The sequence below is a fragment of the Odocoileus virginianus genome, chromosome 15 (assembly GCF_023699985.2).
Source record: "Odocoileus virginianus isolate 20LAN1187 ecotype Illinois chromosome 15, Ovbor_1.2, whole genome shotgun sequence".
Classification (NCBI taxonomy): domain Eukaryota; kingdom Metazoa; phylum Chordata; class Mammalia; order Artiodactyla; family Cervidae; genus Odocoileus; species Odocoileus virginianus.
The window spans coordinates 38,264,992-38,292,057 of NC_069688.1; the positions used below are offsets into that span (position 1 = coordinate 38,264,992).

General features: G+C 35.1%; 1 protein-coding gene across 5 annotated transcripts in view; it reads left to right on the plus strand.

Annotated features, from left to right (window-relative positions):
• CSMD3 (CUB and Sushi multiple domains 3) overlaps positions 1-27,066 on the plus strand; it is a 1,331,483-nt gene that overhangs the window by 1,076,994 nt on the left and 227,423 nt on the right. For all 5 annotated transcript variants that reach the window (XM_070477231.1, XM_070477232.1, XM_070477233.1 and 2 more), the window contains one exon: positions 1,977-2,093. In XM_070477231.1, coding sequence (XP_070333332.1) covers positions 1,977-2,093 — 117 coding nt within the window. The remainder of the gene's footprint in view (positions 1-1,976; positions 2,094-27,066) is intronic.

Sequence of the window (27,066 nt, forward strand, 5' to 3'; positions counted from 1 at the left end):
GCTATCTAGGTTGGTCATAACTTTCCTTCCAAGGAGTAAGCATCTCTTAATTTCATGGCTGCAATCACCATCTGCAGTGATTTTGGAGCCCCCCAAAACAAAGTCCAACACGGTTTCCACTGTTTCCCCATCTATTTCCCATGAGGTGATGGGACCAGATGCCATGATCTTAGTGTTCTGAATGTTGAGCTTTAAGCCAACTTTTTCACTCTCCTCTTTCACTTTCATCATGAGGCTCTTTAGTTCTTCTTCACTTTCTGCCTTAAGGGTGGTGTCGTGGTGTCATCTGCATTTCTGAGGTCATTGATATTTCTCCCGGCAATCTTGATTCCAGCTTGTGCTTCCTCCAGCCTAGGGTGTCTCATGATGTACTCTGCATATAAGTTAAATAAGCAGGGTGACAATATACAGCCTTGACATACTCCTTTCCCAATGTGGAATCAGTCTGTTGTTCCATGTCCAGTTCTAACTGTTGCTTTCTGACCTGCATACAGATTTGTCAAGAGGCAGGTGAGGTGGTCTGATATTCCCATCTCTTGCACAATTTTCCACAGTTTATTGTGATCAACACAAAGGCTTTGGCATAGTCAGTAAAGCAGAAATATATGTTAATTTCTTATAAAACTCTGTATTCCATATTGCTAGGTCACTTCATTCCATTTTATGCCACGTTTCCATCAAGAACTATCTTCCCAAATCACAATCTGCCTGATTATGTGTTTTTGTTCTTCAGGTGCTAGATAGTGTCTGATTCTGAGATGTCATAGATTGTAGTCCTCCAATCTCAGCTGTCCATGAGATTTCCCAGGCAAGAATACTGGAGTGGGTTGCCATTGCCATCTCCAAACATGTTTTGAACACTTTTTTAAATTGAACTTTCCTCCTTCTTGGTTCCCAGTAGTTTAAATTCTTTGTAGCCACCCTCTCAGCTTCCCAGGTGACTCAGTGGTAAAGAATTCGCTGCCAATGCAGGAGACGCAAGAAACACAGGTTTTATCCCTGGATTAGGAAAATCCCCTGGAGTAGGAAATGGCAACCCACTCCAGTATCCTTGCCTGGAAAATCCAATAGACAAACGAGCCTAACGACTATAGTCCATGGCATCACAAAAAGTCGGATGCAACTGGTTACATGCGGCCGCCCCCTAATCCTACCTTGGCATTCTCCAGGCTTCCTCTTTGGCCATCTTTCTCATTCTACACAATTCCTAGAAGATCCCATTCATTTAAATAATATCAACTATCACATTTTGCTTTGATAACTATAACCCCTTTAGTAGCCCAAATCTTTCTCTGTGTTCCAGAACTATAAATCCAAAACATCCTCTTATCTTGTGAACAACAAAACCACTATTTACAAATTTTCCAGAAATCGGTTTCACCCTCATCTTTTTAAGGAACACAGCATGTTTGGGGCTGAGGTAGCAGAAATGCACCATCTCTATGCACCATCAGCAACTCCTGATTTAAATGTAAATCACAAGCAGATAAGAGATTGGTGAGAGAATATTTTACTTAGATGAGTGGATGAATGTGTTTATGCAGCCATCCCTGTCCTGGGTATAGAAATACCTAATTTGATGGGAGCATAATCACAGTTGATTTTGAGTAAATTCAAAGTTTGGTGGTGAGTAAAACAGTTTCCCAATTGTGTGTGTAATTTCTCATCATTTTACAAGAGATGATTATCTTTACCCTTTTATCATAAATGAAAGCAGGCCACCATTATTACCTCTAGAGATAGATAGCACCATTGTAACTTTATTATATTACTTTGCTTCTGAGAAGAGTAAATCTGAATACTTAATAAATTTCCTAGGTGCACAATTTTTTATTTTTAAAATATTTGACAATGGGGACCCATGCTAAAATAAATGTAAATAAATGATATACCTTAAAATCAATTAGCCATATCTTTATATCAAGAAAATATTCATATTATAAATTTTTTCTAAAAATAATATTTTTTAATTTCAGCACCATGTGGAAGTCGTTCAACAGGTTCAGAAGGCACTGTTCTATCACCAAACTATCCAAAAAATTATAGTGTGGGACATAATTGTGTTTATTCCATAGCAGTTCCCAAGGAGTTTGGTAAGTAAGAGTCATCTCATCATATAATATATCATTATAAACATGCTTTATTTTCACTGTATGCTATTCATAATGTTAGTTGCTTTTTAATGAAAATATTTACTACTCATAAAGTATTTTACTCTAAAAATTATTTTTAGATAGTAGCTTTGTAATAATAAAGTTTTGAGATTATTTTTTGCATTCTGAATTTGCAGTCAAGTACACAGGTGAACAACAATATAAAAATGAAAACAGGATTGTTTTTAATTTTTAAAAATAAGTATATCCAGTAACCCTGCAAGTGCCTTCATAATGGAATTTCATAAAATAGGAAATTACCAGAGCATAAAGCAAAGTCTGCTCTGACAAATATGCATATATTCAAATATGGAGCTATTATAATAATGACAAAATAGGTACAAAACAATTATATTAGTGTTATATTTTATAAACACATTTGCAGATAAAAAATATTTTGGTTTTAAGCACCTAGTTTCTACAACAGCAGTGATTATAAAAAGACAGCAAAGGACATTTCAGCTCACCTTCTCAACCTGACAATCTGTTCTACATTGGCACTGAGAAGATAATGTGTCCTTTGCTGACTTCACATCTCCCTGATCACAAGTCTTAGAAGTCACTTACCTGGCTTCTAAAGGTTTTGGATCTGAAATCCAGCTGGATCTAACCCAAGTTAAGCTCTGTTTATGGCTGGATAGGCAAAGGATATTTAGTGAACAGCAAAGTGTGGGAGAGAGGCTGAAAGTTTTTTAGACTTCTGTAATTTAGATTTACAGGATTGTAAATGGTGAAGGATTTGCTAGGAAATGAATGTCTCGGTCAGGATGATGGAGTATTTTAGCAGAAGAATACAGATTTTATCATATCAAGATTTTTGAATCACATCTTCACTTAATGTTTCTGCTGATAATAAAATAAGCTGATGCTTCCAGTCCAATTTTTTATAATGAGAATTTACCTATATATCCTCCTTTTCTCTATTCTGAAACAAGTCCAAGATCCACAACTTAGTAAAGAGAACGTTATCATCAGAAGGGAAGCACTAAACCTTTTATTTTAACCTTGAAATAAAATTGATGATACCAGCATTAGCACAGTGTCTTTTTCTGCAATCTCTTATTCCTTAGCATGTTGATTGATTTATTCAGAGTTGAGCTCTTTGATTATGAAGAGAAGGGCAGTTTAGAAAGAAAAGCATCATCCATATAATCGTGTTTATTGTATTGCCTTTTGTGCTCAGAAGAGTTTTCCCTTTCTGGAGGGCTTTGTAGTCCCTAGTCACCAAAAATATCACTTGGTTACTGATAGAATCTTAGCAGTGCTAATCCAGAAGACTGCATGGCTATCTGAGTCTCTTTGGAAGCCATTCATTTGTTCTATTAGAGTCTATCCTTGGGATGCCATGCAGCCAAAGGATTGAAAAAGAAGAAAATCACATTTCCTTTCCTGATACGTACACTTGTTGGTCACTGGGAGGTATTTTATAGTAGCCTATATATGTATTTCTATTCAAAAAGAGAAGGAAAAAGTTCTGATTAAAATTAAATTAATGAATTCCTAGTGAATGGAATTTTTATTTTAGCAGAGTTAATGTAAGTAAAATTTAATTCTCTTAATATGAAAAATAATACAACCAATAATTGGTGATTTTTAACACTAATTTTTTTCAAACAAGTCTTGGATTTTCTGTGGATAAAATCAGGTACACTTTGATTAATTAGTAAGGAAACTGATTTTATTTTTTCTATAAATGTTGAATCATTCTTTATTTCAAACTTTATATGAAGTCAGACAGATTCTAATCTAATTTAACTTGTCACACATGAGCTGTCTGTCTTTGGACAAATAAACATAACTTCTTTGAAACTCAGTTTCTTTATGTGTAAAGCAGGGATCATTATGTTTGTGGAGCAGAGCTATTGTTAGTAGTAAATAAGATTATATTATATACAGTATGTCATAGTCGATTTTTCATACTATTGGGTTAAGAATGCCAGTTTTGGAGACAGGTTTCCAGATTGAGAACACAACTCAATTTGGTCTTTTCCATTGGACTAATTACATGAGTCTTACTTTTTGTATCTCTATTTCTCTATTTCTTAGAGTTATTTTATAATTAAATAAAATATGTGTGAGTCATTACATAGTATATCATAAGTCACATACACACATGGATGCACATACAAATACTTTATGTTCACATTCATGGGTACTCCTAACCTCAAAAGTTGAAATAAAATGACATGGATTACTCAGTAGCCCTAGGGATTTAAGAGTAACATGGCTAAAAATAAAACATTTATGTTATATAATTAAAGCATGAAAACACATATTTTGTGCTTTACATCTCCAGTGAATATCTAATCACCTATTGATCACTTGAAATTTTCAGAAAACAAAATAGAGGAATTAAAAACTGCAGTCATAGATATCTTCCTGTCCCTCCCTCCCCCTGTTTAATGTGAGATAATCAAGCAGCAGTTACTGGATCTCTGCAAATCAAAAGTTTTGTTTGTTTCTTCCTCTCTTTCTCACTTTGCCATGCTTTCCTTCTGTTGCTTTTGTGTTGTGTTTTATGACTTTTGGTATCACTTCATAACATGCCACTTTTCACATTTTTCCTTTTTCCTGCCGTTTATCCCAAATTATAACCATTTCTTCCTCCATATCTTTTATATGCAGACACTTAGAATTTAATTTTTAAATATTGTATCATAATATCTGTCAATACACTCGATTCATTTATTGAGATTTCATGCTTTTACAAGGGTTAAACTTCTAAAGTCATTATATAAGAAGAAAACCACATAAATTCAACATTACTCATGAATAAACCATGTCAGCCATAGAAGATAGTCCACATTATTTTGTGTAAGCCATATTATCTCAACAGTTCTAACAGGACATTTTTCCCTCAGTGTTAAAAAGATAGCAGTTGTTCAGATAATACCAGATGAGCTAGTTTGGTTTCTTATAGGTCGTCTACTACAAAATTGCTTTCATTTATTTATTTTTGCCCAGTGTAGATTTGAATTCATATGAATTAAATGTGCATGTAATGTAACTGCTGGTTGACTGAGTGAATACTATTTTGTCAGTGAATTTCTGTATTTAAGTTTTTATAGATAAGAGTCATCAATTCATAACACTTTTTTTTAATGAATTAATTTATTTTACTTTACAACATTGTATTGGTTTTGCCATACATTGACTTGAATCCACTATGGTGTACATGTGTTCCCCATCCATTTCAACTTCATATATTAGGGTCATCTGGTAATATTCATTCTGTAGGATTCTAGTTCTAAATACTTAGAAAATAACATTTATGGGTCAGTTATTAATATTTAGCTGTCTTTCTTCTAGTGAACTATTTCCCTTGGAATTTTTTTTTTTTAATTTAAAAATGTTCTAGTTGGGACTTCCATGGTGATCCAGTAGTTAAGACTCCACACTTCCTCTGTGGGGTCATGGGTTCAATCCCTAATCAGGGAACTAAGATCCTACATGTCACACAAAGGGCAGTCAAAAAAATTACCATAGTTTATTTATTAATAAAATAACTTTTATTTTTCCTTATCTTGATGTTTAACAATAAGCTGTTTCCCCTTATGGTTTGTTTGCTATAGTCTTCATGCACTGTTTTTAAGTGCCAAAAAGATAGCAGACACATTTTATTTTATTTTGAATTTGGTATAGAATAGATAACTTAGAATATAAGAGAACTGTTGACATTGTTGAGGGAAATATTTTTATTGATATCATGTATTTATACCTGTATTGTGGGGCCAAAGTCATTTTGAAAGGAGGAGGTGGCTAGTAGACTTGGGAAATAAATGTTGTTGACTTCTATATCCATAACCTTGGCTGAGATAAAACAGAAAGAGGTAAGACCTATAACCAAAGTACCATACTAGTCAAGGCTAATGTTTGTTTTTGTCTGTTTTTTCTTGGGATAGAAAGTAATGGAGTTTTTAGCTTAAAGCCTAACAGAAATGTAGTAGAGAGGGCAAAATTGAAGATTTTAGATGGCAATTGGTCAAGCAAGATGCTTAAAGCAATCTAAGGAGATGGGTTTTTAAAAACCTAGAGGGCCTCTTCAAACTATAATGCAGGAGGAACAATTCATGATTAGTATCATTGTACCTCAATTAATTTCACATGAAACACTGCCTTTTGAAATTATCATCGCTTCCTGATCTTCCTCTCTTCCCCTTCTTCCGTCACCCTCTCTTTACATTCTGGAAAGTATCTGCAAAATAGATGTATTAGTGTCCTAAGTCTGCCTTAACAAAGTATCACAAATTTAGTGGCTTAGAACAACAGAGGTTTATTCTTTCACAGTTCTGGAGACTAGACCCCTGAAATCAAGGTATCAGTAACATTACACTCCCTCTGCAGATCCTAGAGAAGAATCCTTCCTTGCTTTTCCTAACTTTAATGGACCAAGCAATCCTTGAAGTTCTATGGTTTGTAGCTACATCACCCAGGTGGCACTAGTGGAGAAGGGAATGGCTACCCAGTGGTAAAGAACCCCCTGCCAATGCAGGAGACACTAGAGACTCAGGTTCAACTCCTGGGTCAGGAAGATCACCTGGAGGAGGGCACGGCAACTCACCTTGGTATCATTCTGTATCATTTGTTCTAGGGACACCAGTTGTAGGATTTAGTGTCCACCCTGATCCATAACCTCATGTGAATCTAGTTACATCTGCAGAGGTCCTTTTTCCAAATACAATGATATTCTGAGCGCCTAGGTGGGGTTGAATATTGGGGAGACTCTATTCAACACGCTACAGAAGATAGCGTTTCTACAGTTTTATGTAGAAAATCCTAGCATAAATTACTCTATAAAGCATGTATCAAATACTAATTGTATAGAATGTAAACTAACATTCAGATTTCTTGGAAAATTCCAGCATATAAATCACCTTGAGGAAATCTAGGATAGTCTACAGTGACTTAACTTTGTGTTTAGCCTCCTGCATAGTCTCACCTCCTTAAAGATGCATACTGAACACATATTTGTTAAGGTATAAAGCTTGCTTTTTCCCAAAACTAGCTTTCAAAAGTGGCATCTTGAAAGTGTGCATGAAAACCTTTTCAGGCTTTCCTTCTTAGATTTCCCAGATATCTGCCCTCTTTCTTAAATTTTGTTGTTGTGTAGACTATTGGTTGCATAGATTTCAATTCATGAATCCTTAAATCACACAAAGTTATTGTCAGTCTAGCATACTCTGTACAGGGCCATGGAGTTACCAAGAACTTTTGTGTATTTGCTGTGGAAAAATATTTTTGTTTTATCTTTAAATTAGCTATCATCACCTTAAACTTTTCTTCTACTCTGCATATTTTGTTTCTTATTCACAACCATTGTCTTTCCTATTTCCTAGTGTGGTATTTTTCCTCCAGTCAATCTGCAAAAATCTTTCTCTATGATATTGCCTACGAAATAGGATTATACTTGTTTTTTAAATTAATTTGAACTTTATTAAAACTTATGATCTATTAACAACTATCTCATTCATCCTTATTATATACATTAAATGTATTACTTCCCTTCCATCTTACAGACTTAGGAAGTTGAATGGTGATTGTTGAATACAATCTATTTATGCAATGCATCTTTCAATTTTCTGTGTAAACTCTTAGTCTATGAAAAGTAGTCTTTAAAAATTTAAGTTTCCTTAGAATTTAGAAGGAAAAACCAAAATGGACTGAAACTAAGATGCACACACACTATATATAAATGTATATATGTGTGTACATATATATATTGACTTTTTAAAGTGCACCAATGTAGATTTGGCTTGCATATGGGAGCTTAACTAATCATTCTTATCTTTTTTATTAAAACTGATAGTGATTCTTTTGCTCTGTATATATTCTCCTTTAAAACTCAGACACATATTCAACCATTTGCCTTTTTTATTAATTTTATTGGAGTATAGTTGATTTACAAAGTTGTAATAGTTTTAGATGTACAGTGAAGTGATTCAGTTATCAGTACATATATTCATTCTTTTTTATTCTTTTCCACATAGATTATTACAGAATATTGAATAGAGTTCCCTGTGTTATACAATAGGTTCTTATTAGTATCTATTTTACATATAGTAGCGTGTGTTAGTCCCAAGCTCCAAAGTTTTTCTCTCCCCCTCACATTTCCCCTTTGATAACCATAAATTTGTTTTCAAAATCTGTTAATCTGTTTCTATTTGTAAATAAATTCATTTATATAATTTTTAATTAGATTCCACATATGAATGATATTATGTGATATTGTCTTTCTCTGCCTGATATGATAATCTCTAGGTCTATCCATGTTGCTGCAAATGGCATTATTTCATTCTTTTTAATGACTGAGCAATATTCCACTGTGTGTGTGTGTGTGTGTGTGTGTGTGTGTGTGTGTGTGTACACACATGGACATGAACATGAGTAAGCAAACTCCAGAAGATTGTGAAGGACAGGGAAGCCAGGCGTCCTGCAGTCCATGGAGTCACAAAAAGTCAGACACAAATAAGCTACTAAACAACAACAGATATACATATGTGTGTTTGTGTGTGTATATATATGTGTGTGTGTGTGTGTGTGTCTGTGTATACACCACATATATATATATATACACTACCTCTAATTAATCCATTCTTCTGTTCATGGACATTTAGATTGCTTTCATGTCTTAGCCATTGCAAATAGTGCTACAGTGAACATTGAAAAGATGCATTCATCTTTTCAAATTATGGTTTTCTTCAGATATACACCCAGCAGTGGGATTGCAGGATCATATGGTAGTTCTTTTTTCATTTTTTAAGGAACTGCCGTAGTGTTCTTCATAGTGGTTATACCAACTTACATTCCCACCTACAGTGTAGGAGGGTTCCCTTTTTGCCACACTTTAACCAGCGTTTCTTGTTTGTAGATTGTTTTGTTTTTTTTGTTTTTTTTTTTATGATGACCATTCTGACTTGTGTGAGGTTGTAGTTTTGATTTTCATTTCTTGCTAATTAGTGATGTTGAGCAACTTTTAGTGTGCTTTTTGGCCATCTGTATGTCTTCTTTGGATAGATATCTATTTAGATCTTGTGCCCATTTTTTGATTGGGTTGTTTGTTTTTTTTGACGTAGAGCTACATGAGCTGTTTTTATATTTTGGAGATTAATCCCCATTTCCCTTTTGATCTTACAGTGTTATTAAATGACCTATTTTATTCAGCATTGTTTACATAATTTATGTTGTTGTTACCTGTCTTTATACTTAGTTCAGTAATTTATTGTCACTGAGTTTCCCCATATTTTAGTGACAAACTGTTTTGAGATTCTTTTTTTCTTATTCTCATTAGGTCACTACATTATTTTATTAGCATTCTGTTTTTGCCTGGTGTGAAGTTTTCAATAATGAATAAACTCTTACAGTCAATAAAGGCTATTTATATTTGAAGTGTATGACACTTCATTTTTTAGCAGTACATTTGTATCAAATTTAATGATTTGTCTTTTGTAGATATTGAATTTGCTTATCTAACAATGACAAATTATGTTCATAAAATGTGTGTTTATTCAAAATTTGTATTTACTATTTGTCATCACTAGTTAAATATGAAACACTTGAAAAGGAAAGTTCTTTTACTCTTTTTAAATTGATGATTGTGTTAATGTCAGTATACAAAATGACTAAGCTAATTTTACCCTTGTAAGAAAGGAAACTTTTTTTGAGCCTAATATTTTAGGGTAAGGAATATTTAATTATCATATGTAAAATTATATTATTTAATTATTTGGTTACTATTCATATAACTATATTTGCAGCCATATTTGGTCACTAGCTAGAATAAGATCCCCCCATTCAAGTTTGGTTCAGATGTCAAGACTCATGATACCACACATTGACCAAGAGGGTAAAAAGATGTATTACTCATACAATGAGGCTTTCTGAGAAGAGCAGGACAGTATCCAAAATTGGATCCAAGCAGATCCAAAATTGCTTAAGGGAGCAAAGAAAGCTGGCTGGCTTTGGGTTTTACAGGATTGATACTGGAGTGAAAGCTCCTACATGCTGGTCAGGGCTTGTGAGGTTCAAAATTCCCATTGCTTATAAAGGAGAATGCATACAGGTATTCTTGTCAGCTTGCCCATATATCAGGCAAAAGGGAAACTGGGCAATGGGGAGGAGAATTTGAAACTTGTGAGCAGTTAAAGATCAACGATGGATCGGCCTTCATCACAATTCACTCTGTGTTTGATTGAGTGATCTGTGCCATGTTTGAAGTTGTTTAAAGCCACAGTGGTACTTTGTGAGTCAGAGATCCATTTAGTAAATGAGATGAAAATTCACTGAACACCTTGTTCCAGAACTCAGCAATGTGGTGAGATGTGAAATGAGCACCTTGATCATTATCGATAGTGACTAGAATTCTGTGTAGAGGCATGTGTGGCATTGATATGCATTTTGGGAATGTCTGAGACAAGATTTCAAAAATTTTTTCCTCATAAAGGGCAACCCTGGATCACATGGTCAGACAGTTGGCAATGGCCCAGTGGTTTGTAAAAATGTTCAGTTGGGCTGATTTATTGACAATGGTGGTCAGTGTAAAGATGCCTGACTGAAGTTTTGGCAGTTGCACTAATCTTTGAGTCCTTTAACAGAGATGTCTTAGTTAAGATATTAAAAGCAATGGCTCTCTAAGAAGTTGAGTCACATATGATGATGGTAGCCATACTTGCTGTGACATGTACAAACTTTCTTTGCTATCCATTCAAGATCCCAAGCAGTTCCTCTAGCTAAGGGGTTCAGAAGAGTAGTGACTGCCTGTGGAACCATGGCGTCTATCAAGGAACTAAGAATAGGGCAGGCCATACCCTCATTGGGATGGGTTACTCCAGGGGGCCTCGGTTTGGCTTAAACAAATAGGTATCACTTACATTTTAGCAAGGAAACCTTAGCAGCCATACCCAGCATGCAAGGTACTACTTCCATGATCCAAGGTGTAATGGACAGCTGGATAGAGAGGATCATGATCTTAGAGCCTGTGAGAGCCTCTGTTTCCAAGATATTCCAGTATGCATCATTGCCAGTGTGATGACATAGGGCTTCAGGTGGGGACCTCTTGCATTTGAAGTCCATGGGCAACTTATGGCTATTATGGGTGGCCCAGAAACTCCAAGAGGCATGAGAGGAAGTTGCTAAAGCCTTTACAGTGAAGAAGTCAGAGGGTGAGAAGGGGAATCACCAGTTATATTAAAATTTGGAAAAATTCTAGAGGCTTTTTTTTTTTGATAGAAGGCACCATTCAAGGTAGTTCAGTATACTAGTAACAGGATAAATGGGCTTAAGTAAATTAAACATATTTTTATAAATGAAAAATATGTTGCCCTCAAAATCCAAAAATTGCTAAAATATTTTCAGCTTGTTTTAACACTGTGGTACCATGAGAGTCAATGGTATGTCTTAATGGTGTTAAGGATGGAGTAGCTTTTGACTGGCCAATTAATATCTCAGGATTTAACTCAAGTGATAAGGCCTTCTAATATGTGTAGGGAAATGAAATCACCACCACCCCCCTCTTTTATATCTGCTTGTCTTGAATGTTTGTGACAAATGAATCTCCTTGAAGGAAGATGTGGTGTCACCTGTGCTCCTGGACAAAGTTGAATGCAGTTAACGTCTTACCTATGAAGGCAGTATGCAGTGGCTAGGTTGCTGAAGACCTCATGGGTAGCTAGGTAAAGTTGTCCTTTCAAAGTGCAAAGGAAAGAGCATATCTCATTAGAGTTAAAGGCAAACTATAGCTGAGTGTCTTTTGAAATTGGCATTAAATAGATGAGATGAGCCAAATCAGGGCTTCACCTGCCAATGCAGGAGATGCAGATGTGGGTTTGATCGCTTGGTTGGGAATATCCCCTGGAGAAAAATGGCAACATGCTCCAGTATTCTTGCCCAGAAAATCCCATGGACAGAGAAGCCTGATAGTCATAATCCACAAGGTCTCAAAGAGTCAGACATGACTTAACAACTAAGCACACGCATCAGCCAAATCATTAGCAAAATATTACCACCTAGTGATTAGATGGGACTAGTAACTTTTGAACTGTGGTGTTGGAGGAGACTCTTGAGAGTCCCTTGGACTGCAAGGAGATCCAACCAGTCCATCCTAAAGGACATCAGTCCTGGGTGTTCATTGGAAGGACTGATGCTGAAGCTGAAACTCCAATACTTTGGCCACCTCATGCAAAGAGTTGACTCGATGGAAAAGACCCTGATGCTGGGAGGGATTGAGGGCAGGAGGAGAAGGGGATGACAGAGGATGAGATGGCTGGATGACATCACCGACTTGATGGACATGAGTTTGAGTAAACTCCGGGAGTTTGTGATGGACAGGGAGTCCTGGTGTGCTGTGGCTCATGAAGTTGCAAAGAGTCAGATACGACTGAGCGACTGAACTGAATAACTTAGATAATATTGAATATGAGGCCTTTAATGAGTGGAGCAACAGAATTAGAGTTTCATAAACTACTGTGAGTTACCACTCATTTTTCCTAGGTTTAAGAACAACCTAGCTTGTGTGTTAGTTACTCAGTTGTGTCCAACTCTTTTTGACTTCATGAACTATAGCCCCCCAAGCCCCTCTGTCCATGGAATTCTCCAGGCAAGAATACTGGAGTGGTTAACCATCCCCTTATCCAAGGAATGTTTCTGATTGAGGGATCTAACCTGGGTCTCCTGCATTGCTGGCAAATTCTTTACTGTCTGAGCCACCAGGAAAACCCAAATTGGCTATTAAATGGAGAAGTAGTAGTGATAAATACCCCTTCTGTAAATGTCTTTTACAGTGGGCTTCAATCTTTGAAGACTCTGTTTTAAAGTGCAGTGAACCATATGAACTATTTTAAGTGTTAAGAAAAGGCCATGGGGTCTCAATTTCTTAGCCTGTTGTAAATGCTAAAGATATAGTTTAATTTATTACATTTCTGATTAGAGCTTCTTTCATGACCACTGTGGGATATTTAGGCAGTGCAGTAGTTCTGATGATTAAAATGAAGCATACTTATTTGTTCACTACTTTATATTTAATAAGTCCTTTAGATTACAGGATATGCACTTTAATCTATTTAAGTATAGTGGGATTTCCGAGAATAACTCTAATTTCAGCTTCTATTTTGATTAAGGCCATGAAGGTTTGCCAGTTGGTTCATATCAGTAAACATTAAAGTTAATTCAAAACTCATGTTGTAGAGGTGCAAAAGCCCATCTGAGACATTTTAAATTTTCACTATATAAATATTGTAGTAAAATTTAAGTTGCTATTTGTATCAAATTGTGGACCTCCTTTTTAACTTGCTTGTTTATTGATTACCAGATATATTTTAGAGGTACCAGAAACGCTCTCTAAAGTGAAAGTGTTAGTCACTCAGTCATGTCTGACTATGCGACTATGTGTCTTCCCGACCCAGGGATCAAACCTGGGTCTTATGCATTGCAGGCTAGTGTTAAAGAACTTGTCTGGCAAAGCAGGTGGACATAAAAAGATGTGGGTTCGGTCTCTGGGTCAGGAATATCCCCTGGAGGAGGGTATGACAACCCACTTCAGTATTCTTGCTTGGAGAATCCCATGGACAGAGGAGCCTGGTGGGCTACAATCCATGGAGTCTCAAAGAATCGGACATGACTGAAGCGACTTAGCACACATGCATGCTTTGGAGGAGGGACGATCCCTTTACTCTGCTCATATTTATAAGTTTCTTTCTCCAGAATGTCAAATCTGTAACATCAGAGTTATGGGCCTCCACCACAACAATCATTGCTTTATATGGATTAAAGATTGGGAGTTTAAGTAGCATTTGAATTATCTTCTTAGTTGTGCCACATGGGTACCATAAGTATTTTATTCTGTAAGTTTGAGGATAAAGATCTTTGTTGCAAAGAAACCTCGGCAGCAATTTTAGCAAAAGATGTTTATAGAGTGGTGAATCATCTGCTTTTAGGACTGGAGACCTCAGCATGCCACATGCTAACTGTTCTTCCACACAACTGGCCATTCAACAGGACCACATATTTCATAGAGTATCAATATTTTTCCTGAGAACTCTATAGAAGAAAGGCCACTGCCTGGTTGAGACCCACAGCCAGCAATCACAGAATAAGAGTCATTTCTCTGAACCAAGCATTAGTCATAGTTTATGCTGGAATCAAGATATGTGATTCAATCTGAGGCACATAAACAGGTCCAGTCTAAGATGCACAATCCAGAGTCTTTTTGAGGTGGGTCCCAACTCTTGTTTCTAAATGTCAATTATGAAAACTTTTGATTTAATTTGACTGAATCTATGATAAAGATTCATTGGAACTCAGCAAATGTAATGCAAAGCAGCATAGCTGAAACTCTAAGATTGCTAGCAGGTAACAGAGCTGATTACTAACTCAAAGCAAAAAAGGAAAGACAGTCTAGCGGTCATTGCCTAGACACCCTCTTGACTGCATCCATTGTTCTGGTTACCCTGTAACCAGATTTATGTTGTTGTTGTTGTTTTGGATTTTGAGACTAATGGTACCACACAAACACCAGGGGAGTAAGAAGATTTTTATTATTCATGTAAATAAGTTTAGACAGGTTCAAAATAGCATAAAATATCAGGGAAAGGCATTGACTTTGGGGGTTATAGTGTGGTTAAGGGTGGTAGTGGAATGAGGGTTTCTGTGTTCAGATCAGTGCATTTATGGTTTGAATTTGCCACTAATGCCCTAGGAAAGGGAAAATTCATGCTTTCTAATCAGTTTGCCCATATAGGAGTTCTAAGGGAAAGGGGAGTGGTAGGTCTTGAAAGTTGTCAGCAGTAGACATCAGAACAAGTTTCAGACCCTTTAATACAAGCTTTAATTTATTATAAAACTGTAATTTATAATTGTATAAATTGTCTAATTTATTATAAAGCTGTAATTTAAAATTGTATAGTAGCTTATGTGTTGGTATATACCATGCATATCATAACTTTCTATTGCTAGTATTCTTTCTTAACTTTTAACAAAATTAATTCCTTTTATACTCCAAGACAATGACAGTAATATGCCCTAAAATATGATTAACTAAATTTTCAAAATAACTATCGAAAAGTCTTTTATGTCATTATGATAAATGTATACTTGCGTTAATTGTGTAATGGGTGTCAAAGTTGATGTTTCACATTCTGTTATTTTTAAAAAGTTATAGGAAATAAATGATGCTTAATGATTCTGAAGAAAACTTTGAAAAATATAGCACAGGAACACCAGGCTAGACATTTTGCATCAATTTCTTCTAAGCTTCATTATGATGTTGCACCCTATTTGTCTCATTCATATTTGCTTTTATTTTATTCTTTCATTTTACCAAGATGATAAGTTCAGTGGTTGCCACATTAGGTGTTTAACACTAGTTGGCATCAGCTTTCTGAAGATTATTTTGAAGTATGTTTTATTAAAGTCATAAAGTCAGTGATGGTAACTAATTAACTCATTGAAGAGAATAATTGATAGTTATTGTGGAATAGTGGAAAATAAACTGAATTGGGATCTAAAGGTTTGGGTTATAACCTTTAACTGCCTCTAATTGGCCATATGATCTTGAGCAAGTAATTTGAGTATTTGGGGCCTCATTTTCTTGATCGGTAAGATGGAAAGTTTTGATAACAGTGGTCTCTAAGGACCCTCCCATCTCAAAAAAAAATATATGAAGTGTATGTTTAAATTCAGAGTGTGCTACTGGCAGCTAGAGAAGTGAAATGTAGGAAAGTACTACCAACTTCCTGAAATTCAAGAGTCTGTCATAGAATTCATGGATTTGTGTAATTTCAATATGACTACATATTTAACAGAAATTCTGAATCTTTTATGTTCCTGAAGAAATAAGTTATATAACAATGATAACTCTTTTTTATTTTCTTTCTGTAGAAAAGAAAGATTTTCTTTTTTTTCTTTACTTTTTTTTTAATGCACCAGAATATCCTTAACCTTCATGTTTCATTCTTCATTCACTACAATTACAAGGAAATTAATTTTTTTTTACTATATTCCACTACTGATATTTCAGTACAAAATAATTCCCTTTATAAAGTTTAATACTCATATACAAGGAGAAAATATTACATAGAAAATTATATTATGAAATTTGTGGTCTTCCCTTAAGAACTCAATGTGAAAGAATGTTTGAAATAGTGAAAAGGAAAAAAAAAAAGAAAAGTACAGTTCCATATAGGTATTCATAACTTTTCTGGAAAAAGTTTTTATGGAGAAGTTATTAAATACAGCTTTTTTAGTATTTCATTATTCTGTCATGCAGAATCACAGTTGTAATATTTCATACTATGACAGATTAAAACTGGAGAACAAATGATTCACAAAAGCACACAGCATGCCAGAGGCAGAATCTTTTGTAAACATGAAATACTCATCATTTTTGACACTCTCCCACAGTTATTTCAGGTTAGTATAATGATCTCTAATTGTTTAGTACTGAAATCCAGTGCTGATTACAATTAAAGTACAATTTTTTTTCCTGTTTCTGGTGACCCATGATTTGATGTATCTGCTGTAGACCTGACAATACAGAAGTTTGAAATAATTCATTTATTTGAAAACTCAGTAAGTTATATTTCAGATAAATTAGAGGATCAATAGTGTTTATTTTGTAGTTGATATACAAACACATAATGTACATCACACATTGTAGAAGTGTTGTCCCAGTCCCTGAGTTAGAAGAGGGCATTAGCTAATCATCTCTTACAGTTTATACATACTCTTAACATTTCACCCTAGCTGCTTTTGCTGGGAAGGGGAAACTCTTAAAAGAGATGTGTAACTGGAATGTTTTCCAAATTCACTAAAGCTGTGTTATCTATTAATATACCAAATTAAATATCAGAGTTTCATCTGTCATATTGCTTCTCTTAGCAACCTTTTATATAATGTATGTTTTTAAATCTGGTATAACATTTATTTCATTGTAACAGGGGTTGTCAATTAGAATTCATATTAAAAGTATTAACTTAATGGCAGATAACAGAGATCAGGATGTGGGCATAGTCAGTACAAAATGATGGTAATGTGGTGAACTAAGTTCTGTGCCTTCTTAAAAACAATTCCAAAATGTTTAAAACATACTATGATCCAGACAAAACTCAACTGTGGAATGATTTGATTTTCAACCTAATATGTTTGGTGTGTTTAGTTTAAAGATATGGAAACTTAATAATGATTTCCTTTTCCTTTTTCCTCATCCCTTTGTTCTGTCCACTATCTCTTAATTCATAGATATATGCTGCTATTAATTCCAACCTCATTGTGGATTGACACTTGTATTATTTTGCTTGTAAGTGGCAATTATTCACTAGTTGTATCAATTATTTACTTAAACAATAGTATACACTCAGCCTTGAGCTAGAATCTGGGAATAAAAGTTATGTAAACGATGCTTTCTGCCTTTTAGGAGGGCATGAACAAGGAACTAGATAATTGAAGAGTTTATTGAAAAAGAATGTGAAAACTGCTATAACAGGTGTTTGTAAGGGCGTTAAGGAAAAACGTCTTAGGCAGACTGGTGGCAAGTTTGGGAGATGGGGGTGTCACAGTGTCAGGAACATTTACCTGATGATACCATATGTATCAGTCACTTTAAGAGAAATAATTCCAGCCAGAGAAAATGACACAGGCAAAGGCACACAGACATATGGTACACAGTTTCTGAAAAGAACTATGTAATTTTCTCTCTAGGTGGAGAGCAAAGCACTACTCAGAAACTAATATGCTTGAAACAAGAGGCACACAGAGACCAGATTATGAAAGGCTTTCTAGGCAACGTTTATGTCCATTCAAAAATGCTTAATCCCACTTAGCTTCAGAGAGACATTTTCTAGCCTGACCATACTGATGTCCAAGAAATAGAAATGCTTGATTGGTTTCATTAGCATATACTCTAGTTGAATAGTCCGACAGTGTAGGGATATTAGCCACCTGGTACACACTGGCACAGCCATTGAACTCATTGGAATTTTGAAATACTTTTTGCTGTTAGCAGTCTCCTGGACAATTCCACATTTCTCTCCACCTAGCCCTTCCCTTAACCCTTCCCCTCAACAACTAAGAGTAATATCTAGCCTGGCATTAATTCTGACTGGTCTATGCCTGTGTCATATGGATAAAATATTTTGAGTCACCCTATAAATATAACCGAATATACTCAAACACACACACTCTTAATATATCTCAAATTCTGCTAATAGGGTGCAGAGTGAGAAGAAAATAGGTTGCTGTGAAAGAACAATGGAAGAATCAAATTTAACTTGAGATTGGTGAAGATTGCAATATTTTGTACACTGAAAGATAAGTAAGTTGAAATGTGTCATGTGTGCTGTAGAAACAAATGAAACTGTTAAACAGGGGGATATCACAGCCTGTTGGACACTTTAAGTATAATATTGGCGGCAGGAGATGAGTCTAGAGGCACAGGATTAGAGACAATGAGAGGACTAATTTTGGCAGTGTGAGAAGGGAAGAAAATGTTCATAGGGGATATTAGAGGTGAATGAAATATGTGTGGTTAGTATTCTAGAGTAACTCATTGTCTGGACAGAGAGTGAGGGAGGCAGACAGATGCCAAGTGATATCACAGAGGTAATCACATCTGGAGCCAAAGTCCTTCCTAATGTTGGACATGAGTTAAATCTAGAATCCATTTGTAAGCTTAGCAGTTTCAGAAATGCAATGCAGTCAAACTTTAGGAGATTGGTTCACACTGATTCCCACTCACCAAACCCAGAGGAGACTCATTAAAAAATCACAATGCTACTTAACCAATCTGTTGTGAGAGAGTGTCCAGCAAGCCTGTCTCGCTGGCCACTTGCTTAATTTGTGAGCATAAAACAATAAATTTCTATGTGTGTGTGTACACAATCATGTTGTAAATTCTAGGGCTTCATGTAAAGGTTAGTTATAATCTTTTCAATATCTTGTTTTCTCATTGGTTAATTTTAAGGAATGTCATTTAAGAAATCTATTTTAAATAATCTTGAGTACTGAACAAATACCGGTTCTGTTTGATTTCTTCAGACAACAGCCTCTCTTCTACATACATGTTTCCTTAGTTGTACTTCATAAAACCTTTTATCTCTACTTAATGCTTATTGTACTTGGAAAGCAACTCTGACTATACCAGAATCCTCTATTTAATGAAATTCAAGCTCCACAAGCTACTGATCACTAATTTTCTTCTATCTGGTGATTTCTTTCCACACCAACTTGCTAAGTTCTTCTAAAATTTACTTAGTAATTTGCCTTCATTTTTGTTGATTTTCAATTATAATTATTGAGGGGACTTTCTGTTTAAAAAATAAAGTCCACATTTACGGTTTTTACTTATTTATAAGATATATCCTTAAACATTTCTTCCAGCTATCTACCAGTCATTTGGCTTCATAATACTTAAAACAAAATCATCCTCCATATTTTTTGCTTTGAAATTTTAATTTCTATTTACTTAGGAACAATTATGATATTTGGAATATTTCTTGGTAATCCTAGGGCCTGGCACTGCAGCGGTTTACGTGGATGAAACTAGCCAGTTTGTGAATAGATAATTTAAATTTTTCTGTATGAAAATGTCTTTGAAACTCGATTGCTGTTTCAAAGGATTATATTTTTTAAAAATAATAGAATTAAATAAATACATATAAATGTATACCTCTAATTTTTAATGTACTGTTGGTAGTAATTTAAATTAATATAGCCACTATGGAGAACAGTATGGAGATTCTTTTAAAAGCTAGAAATAAAGCTCTACCATATGATCCAGTAGTCCCACTACTGGGGGTATACCCTGAGAAAAGCATAATTCAAAAAGACACATGTATACCAATGTTCATTGCAGCGCTATTTGCAACAGCCAGGACATGGAAGCAGCCTTGATGTTCATCAACAGATGAATGGAAGAAGTTGTGATACTTATATACAATGGAATGTTAGCCATAAAAAGGAATTAATTAGAGTCAGGTGAACTAAGATGAATAACCTATAACCTGTTATACAGAGTTATAACACAGTAAGTTATACAGAGTAAGTCAGAAAGAGAAAAAGAAATATTGTATATTAATGCATATATACGGAGCCTGGAAAAATGGTACTGGTGAACCTATCTGTAGGGAAGAAATACAGATGTAGACGTAGAAATGGCTGGATTTGTGGACACAGTGGGGGAAGGGGAGGGTGGGATGAGCCAAGAGAGCAGCAGGAAAACTACCCACATACCACGCGTGAGATGGACAGCTGGCAGGAAGCCGCTCTGTCCCGCAGGGACGGGCCTGGGCTCGGTGACAGCTGGAGAGGTGGCAGGGAGGCTCGATGGAGAGGGGTATATTAAACTCATGTCACTGGAGAGCAGAAACTCATACAGTACTGTAAGCAATAATCCTCCAATTAAAGAAACTAAATTATTAATAGGTGCAAATATTTGTATCTTTCATTTTTTGAAATCCTCAGCTTGTACTACCAAGAGTTGATTGAGGAATTGCTTGGGATAGTTTTCCCAACAAGGCAATTAATACTATGTGATAAGAGAAGGCTCTACACATGGACATCACTAGATGGCCAACACCGAAATCAGATTGATTATATTCTTTGCAGCCAAAGATGGAGAAGCTCTATATACTCAGCAAAAACAAGACCGGGAGCTGACTGTGGCTCAGATCCTGAACTCCCTATTGCCAAATTCAGACTTAAATTGAAGAAAGTAGGGAAAACCACTACACCATTCAGGTGTGACCTAAATCTAATCCCTAATGACTATACAGTAGAAGTGAGAAATAGATTTAAGGGACTAGATCTGATAGACAGAGTGCCTGATGAACTATGGACGGAGGTTCGTGACATTGTACAGGAGACAGGGATCAAGATCATCCCCATGGAAAAGAAATGCAAAAAAGCAAAATGGTTGTCTGAGGAGGCCTTACAAATAGCTGTGAAAAGAAGAGAAGCGAAAAGCAAAGGAGAAAAGGAAAAATATTCCCATTTGAAATCAGAGTTCCAAAGAATAGCAAGGAGAGATAAGAAAGCCTTCCTCAGGGATTAGTGCAAAGAAATAGAGGAAAAGAACAGAATAGAAAAGACTAGAGATCTCTTCAAGAAAATTAGAGGTACCAAGGGAACATTTCATGCAAAGATGGGCTCAATAAAGGACAGAAATTGTATGGACCTAACAGAAGCAGAAGATATTAAGAAGAGGTGGCAAGAATACATAGAAGAGCTATATAAAAAAGATCTTCACGACCCAGATAATCACGATGGTATGATCACTCAGCTAGAGCCAGACATCCTGGAATGTGAAATCAAGTGGGTCTTAGGAAGCATCACTACGAACAAAGCTAGTGGAGGTGATGGAATTCCAGTTGAGCTATTTCAAATCCTGAAAGATGATACTGTGAAAGTGCTACACTCAATATGACAGCAAATTTGGAAAACTCAGCAGTGGCCACAGGCCTGGAAAAGGTGAGTTTTCATTCCAATCCCAAAGTAAGGCAATGCCAAAGAATGTTGAAACTACTGCACAAATGCAGGCATCTCACATGCTAGCAAATTAATGCTCAAAATTCTCCAAGCCAGGCTTCAGCAATATGTGAACCATGAACTTCCAGATGTTCAAGCTGATTTTAGAAAAGACAGAGTAACCAGAGCTCATATTGCCAACTTCCATTGGATCATAGAAAAAGCAAGAGAGTTCCAGAAACCCATCTACTTCTGCTTTATTGATTGCTCCAAAGCCTTTTAACTGTGTGGATTGCTACAAAATGTGGAAAATTCAAGAGATGGGAATACTAGACCACCTTACCTGCCTCTTGAGAAATCTGTATGCAGGTCAAGAATCAACAGTTAGAAATGGACATAAATAGACTGGTTCCAAATTGGAAAAGGAGTTTGTCAAAGCTGTATATTTTCACCCTGCTTATTTAACTTATATACAGAGTACATCATGTGAAATGCCGGGTTGTATGAAGCACAAGTTGGAATCAAGATTGCCAGGAGAAATATCAATAACCTCAGATATGCAGAGAACACCGCCCTTACGGAAGAAAGTGACGAACAACTTAATCGCATCTTGATGATAGTGAAAGAGGAGAGTGAAAAAGTCGGCTTACATTCAGAAAACTAAGATCATGGCATCCAGTCCCATCACTTCATGGCAAATAGATGGAGAAACAATGGAAATAGTGACAGACTTTATTTTTTTGGCTCCAAAATCACTGCAGATGGTGATTGCAGCCATGAAATTAAAAGTCGCTCCTTGGGAAAAAAGTTATGACCAACCTAGACAGCATATTAAAAAGCAGAGACATTACTTTGCCAACAAAGGTCTGTCTAGTCAAAGCTATGGTTTTTCCAGTAGTCATGTATGGATATGAGAGTTGGATTATAAAAAAAGCTGAACACAAAAGAATTGATGCTTTTGAACTGTGGTGTTGGAGAAGACACTTGAGAGTCCCTTGGACTGTGAGGAGATCCAACCAGTCAATCCTAAAGGAAATTAGTACTGAATATTCATTGGAAGGACTGATGCTGAAGCTGAAAATCCAGTACTTTGGTCACCTGATGTGAAGACCTGATTCATTGGAAAAGGCCCTGATGCTGGGAAAGATTGAAGGCAGGAGGAGAAAAGAACAACAAAGGATGAGATTGTTGGATGGCGTCACCAACTCAATGAACATGAGTTTGAGTAAACTCCACAGGTTGGTGATGGACAGAGAACACGGGCACGCTGCAGTCCATGGGGTTGCAAAGAGTCAGACACAGCTGAGCATCTGAACTGACTGAGTGACTGATGTTATTATATGTTACTTAGTCTTTTATATCTTAGATTTAAGTAGGTTTGATATATCTTTAGAGACCAAAAGACAAGTCTTAGCCCTTAGACAATCAGTTAACAAATTATGTGAAGTTGGATAAGTCATTTAATATCTCTGGATCTCAGTTTCCTCCTCGCTGAAAAGGAGGACCATGAAAAAACATTTCTAGGGACATCTTTCACTGTGATTTTCTTTATACTTTGATTATGTCTTGGCCTGTTTATTTATTGTGCTCTGCTTCCCCTGCCCACTCTAGGTTAGTAGAGGTACATTTTCATCCCAGTTCTGCCATTGACTTGCTGGTTATATTGACCAAGTTTCTTACTCAGGTTTCTTCCTCAGAGGAAATAGCTATCCCAGCCCAATGGTTTTCTAGTGAGAATCAGGAATCTGCTGAGATTTCCTTAGGTAGAGCATTTAGCATATTACATAACATGTACAAAACGCTCAGTTAATTTTAACTAATGTTTGCAATAGCATCACCTCTCAGGCTATTATTTTTTTTCTTAGCTGCATATGTGTGTGTATATGTATATTCACACACATATATATATATATATATGTTTCTAGTCACAGTATTTGATAGGTCATAGTTTAGAAATCAGGTAATAGAATTCTACAATACATTTCAGGAAGTAATTTTTTTATAATTTATGTTGAAGTGGTAAAAGTAGCAAAATGGTATTCATTGAAAAGTAAAATATGAAAAATAATTTACTATGATTGATTCATGTTGCATATTTTCTGTGCAGTAAATGTTACTTATTTACAAATAATGTCACAGTAAGTAAAGACATATATCTGATTTTAATTGGTTGAAAGCCCACGTTTACTCAAGTGAACTGATTGGTTAATTTATATGATGATGTGCCTAGAGCAACCATGTCCTGGCATAAATGGATGATGTTACATGTGCATGGGTTAGTTGTTTGAGCTCTCAAGCCAGTAATTAAAAAAAAATGAACTATTTAAACAAGTGACATATGTACATATAATTACCAGACGGTCCACTGCTAACTGAAAATACTAAAAACATCCTCTTAGAGGTAAAGCTGCCATTGTAAGTGTCTTAAAATATTAAAATAGCCTTTCCATCAAATATTTTGCAAGAAAGTTATGTATATTAGATTATGTAGTCAATTCCTTGTTTAAGAAATTATAAGGAAATTTAGTCACAAAATTTTACTCATATAAAAAATATGGTTTCATTTTTGTCTACTCTTAATTTTTAAACCATATACATTTTGAGAAATGATATAAAGCATACTTTGAACATAACTGTTTGCTCACATCATCTCTTTTATTCTTCCATTAAAGATCCTCATATCTTCAAAAACCTTAGAATGTGTTGGTATGATGTACATGTTTTAAATTTGCTTTCCAACAACACATTAAAAATTTGAATTCAGCACTGAAGCATAAAATATTTTTCAAAAACCCAGATCTGGTTTTATTTTTACCCATTCTGATTTTTTTATATCCAAGATCAATTTTGGATTTGCTAAGTTTTAAACAGCATACAGCAAACAGCAAACAGTAGTTTGCTAAGATTTAAACAGCATAATGTAGGGAAGTTAAGGATAAGTATACAACCTGACTTTCCTTTTACCTAAGAATCTTGCAGACTTCATGGCGGTGTGGCCTGGCAGATTGTATGTAAACATAAATCATAAATATAATCATAAAATCATAATCATAAATCACAGCCAGGGAGGATTTCAGTCACCGGTTCTGTAGCAGAAATATAAGCCAAATGAGCAGATGCCATGGAGAATATTAGTATCTAACTAAGGTAATAAATGATCCCAAGCTTTGTTAAAAATATGTTTCTAAATAATGAATATCTTTATATCCAGTAAAACAGAAACACTATTAAAATCTAAATTTAAAAATATTTTAAAAGTATATATTTTAAATAATTGTTGATTTAGTTTACCAACTATATTAAAGGCCATATAATCAATCAAGCTTAAAAGAGTATACTTTAAAGAATAGTTTTACTTTAAAATCATATTGAATGCTTTCTAAAGCTTTTAATAATGCTTCTAAATATTTTTGGCTTAATTTTAATATTTCACATGAATTCTAGAAAAAAAATAGAAAATAAAAAGAGTTTGTTTTAAACCGTCCATGACTTCACTATCCAGAGAAAATATTGGGAAAATGTAGGCTTTTTTTTTCTAGTATTTTACCTGAGTTTTAATGAAATAGTAAACAAATAATACATATCACATTCTATCTAATGTTTTAGCCAATTATATTTTAGGTACTTTCTTATGCAGGTAAATATTCTTCATGATTTTTAATAGTTGCATAATTTTTGTTTTATTTTTGTACCAGAGTCTGTTCATTTCTATAAGGCTGGTTATTCAGATGGTTTCTCCCACCTCTTTTCCCTTTCAATTCAGTTTGGTTCAGTTCAGTTGCTTAGTCATGTCTGACTCTTTGCAACCCCGTGGACTGCTGCATGCCAGGCCTCCCTGTCCATCATCAACTCCTGGAGTTTATACTCATGTGCATTGAGTCAGTGGTGTCATCCAACCACCTCATCCTCTGTCGTCCCCTTCTCCTCCTGCTTTCAATCTTTCCCAGCATCAGGGATTTTCCTTTACAAATATTATTATAATAAACATGTTAATGTATCAATCTTTGGCTGCATTTCTGCTGACTTTCTAGACTAGATTTCCAGCAGAGGAATCACTAAGTCAGTGAGCATGAACTTTTTCAAAGCTCCTGATGATACATATTTCTAAATTGCTTTGTAGAAAGATTTATCCAATTTAGAATCACATGAAGAAGTATAAGAAATTGCCTAGATCATTCAGCTAAGTTGCTGTTTTGAAACAAAGCTTATGTCACTTAGATAGAAGCTATAGGCAAGTAACCCACAACTTCAAAAGCACTTCTTACAATTAAAATGTTCAGGAGAAAAACACCGTCAGCAAGAGCCTCATGGATTTCTCATACCCAGATGAACTCACAACATTCAGTCCCTAGCTTTGCTGTTTCCAAACCAAGATATGATATGTCCCTAGAAACTCAAGCATTTCAACCACTAGGATTTATAAATCAGATGACTTTTAAGAAAACAAATTTACGTAGGGAAATATATATGTTAAGTAGGCCAAAATACTAATTTTAGCAAGCCAATATTCTTTCTTTGATTGGAAAGTTTTTGAAAACTAAAATCTGAAGATTAGCTTTTAGTACAGAATCATTTTATACAGTAACTCACTGATAATAATGAGTTATATTTTCAAACTATTATAACCTAAAATGTGCTGCTTTGCTATAGGTTATATACTCACGTTGCTTGACCAACGAGTAATTGCTCTTTGAATGTTATTTTCTACCAAGCATACTGGGCATCACATTCCACTTATGTTCGGGTGTTTCTCAGCATGTAAGACTGTATCAATTTCCATTAGGTTGATATTTTAAAATCATTGTGCTTTCATCAGCAAAAGTACAGAAGAAGCTCATACTTGGTTTTCTACAACTGCCTAAACTTCCACAGGTTATTTTTTTTTTTTATCAGTTGTTCATTCCAGAAATGAAGTTATTAAAGCTTCCTCATTCTGGAGATGCAAATTATTTGTGATATGTACCATTCTGTATATTAATTACAAGGTAATAAATTGCAATCAGTCTTAAATTCCACTTTTCAAAAATCATATTAACCTTTGAAAGTGTGGTTCTTAAATTTGCAAACAGCCTAATAATTAAATATAGCTTTCAGTCTTAATAGAAATATAATATTAGATGAGTTTCTTTCCCTCTCCAGGCTTCAGATTTGTCATCTGTAAGATGAAGTTAATAATTTTAATGGCATTATCAAGGGGATTTTCCATGTAAAATAATTATAAACTAGTGCCCAGATGTAGAAAATGTAGAATGCAGTTATGATTATTTTTATTGTGACATAATAAAAATAATCAAGTCTATCTTTTCCCACATGTTTGAAAAAACTATGTTCCATAATTTAAAAGGGCCTCATGTACTCTTAGGAACAAGTGATATGGAACAAACATATTCAAAAATAAAATATTATTTTAGAACCTCTGCAGTATCAGGATTTCTAATCCACATACCTTCTTATTTTAGTTTCC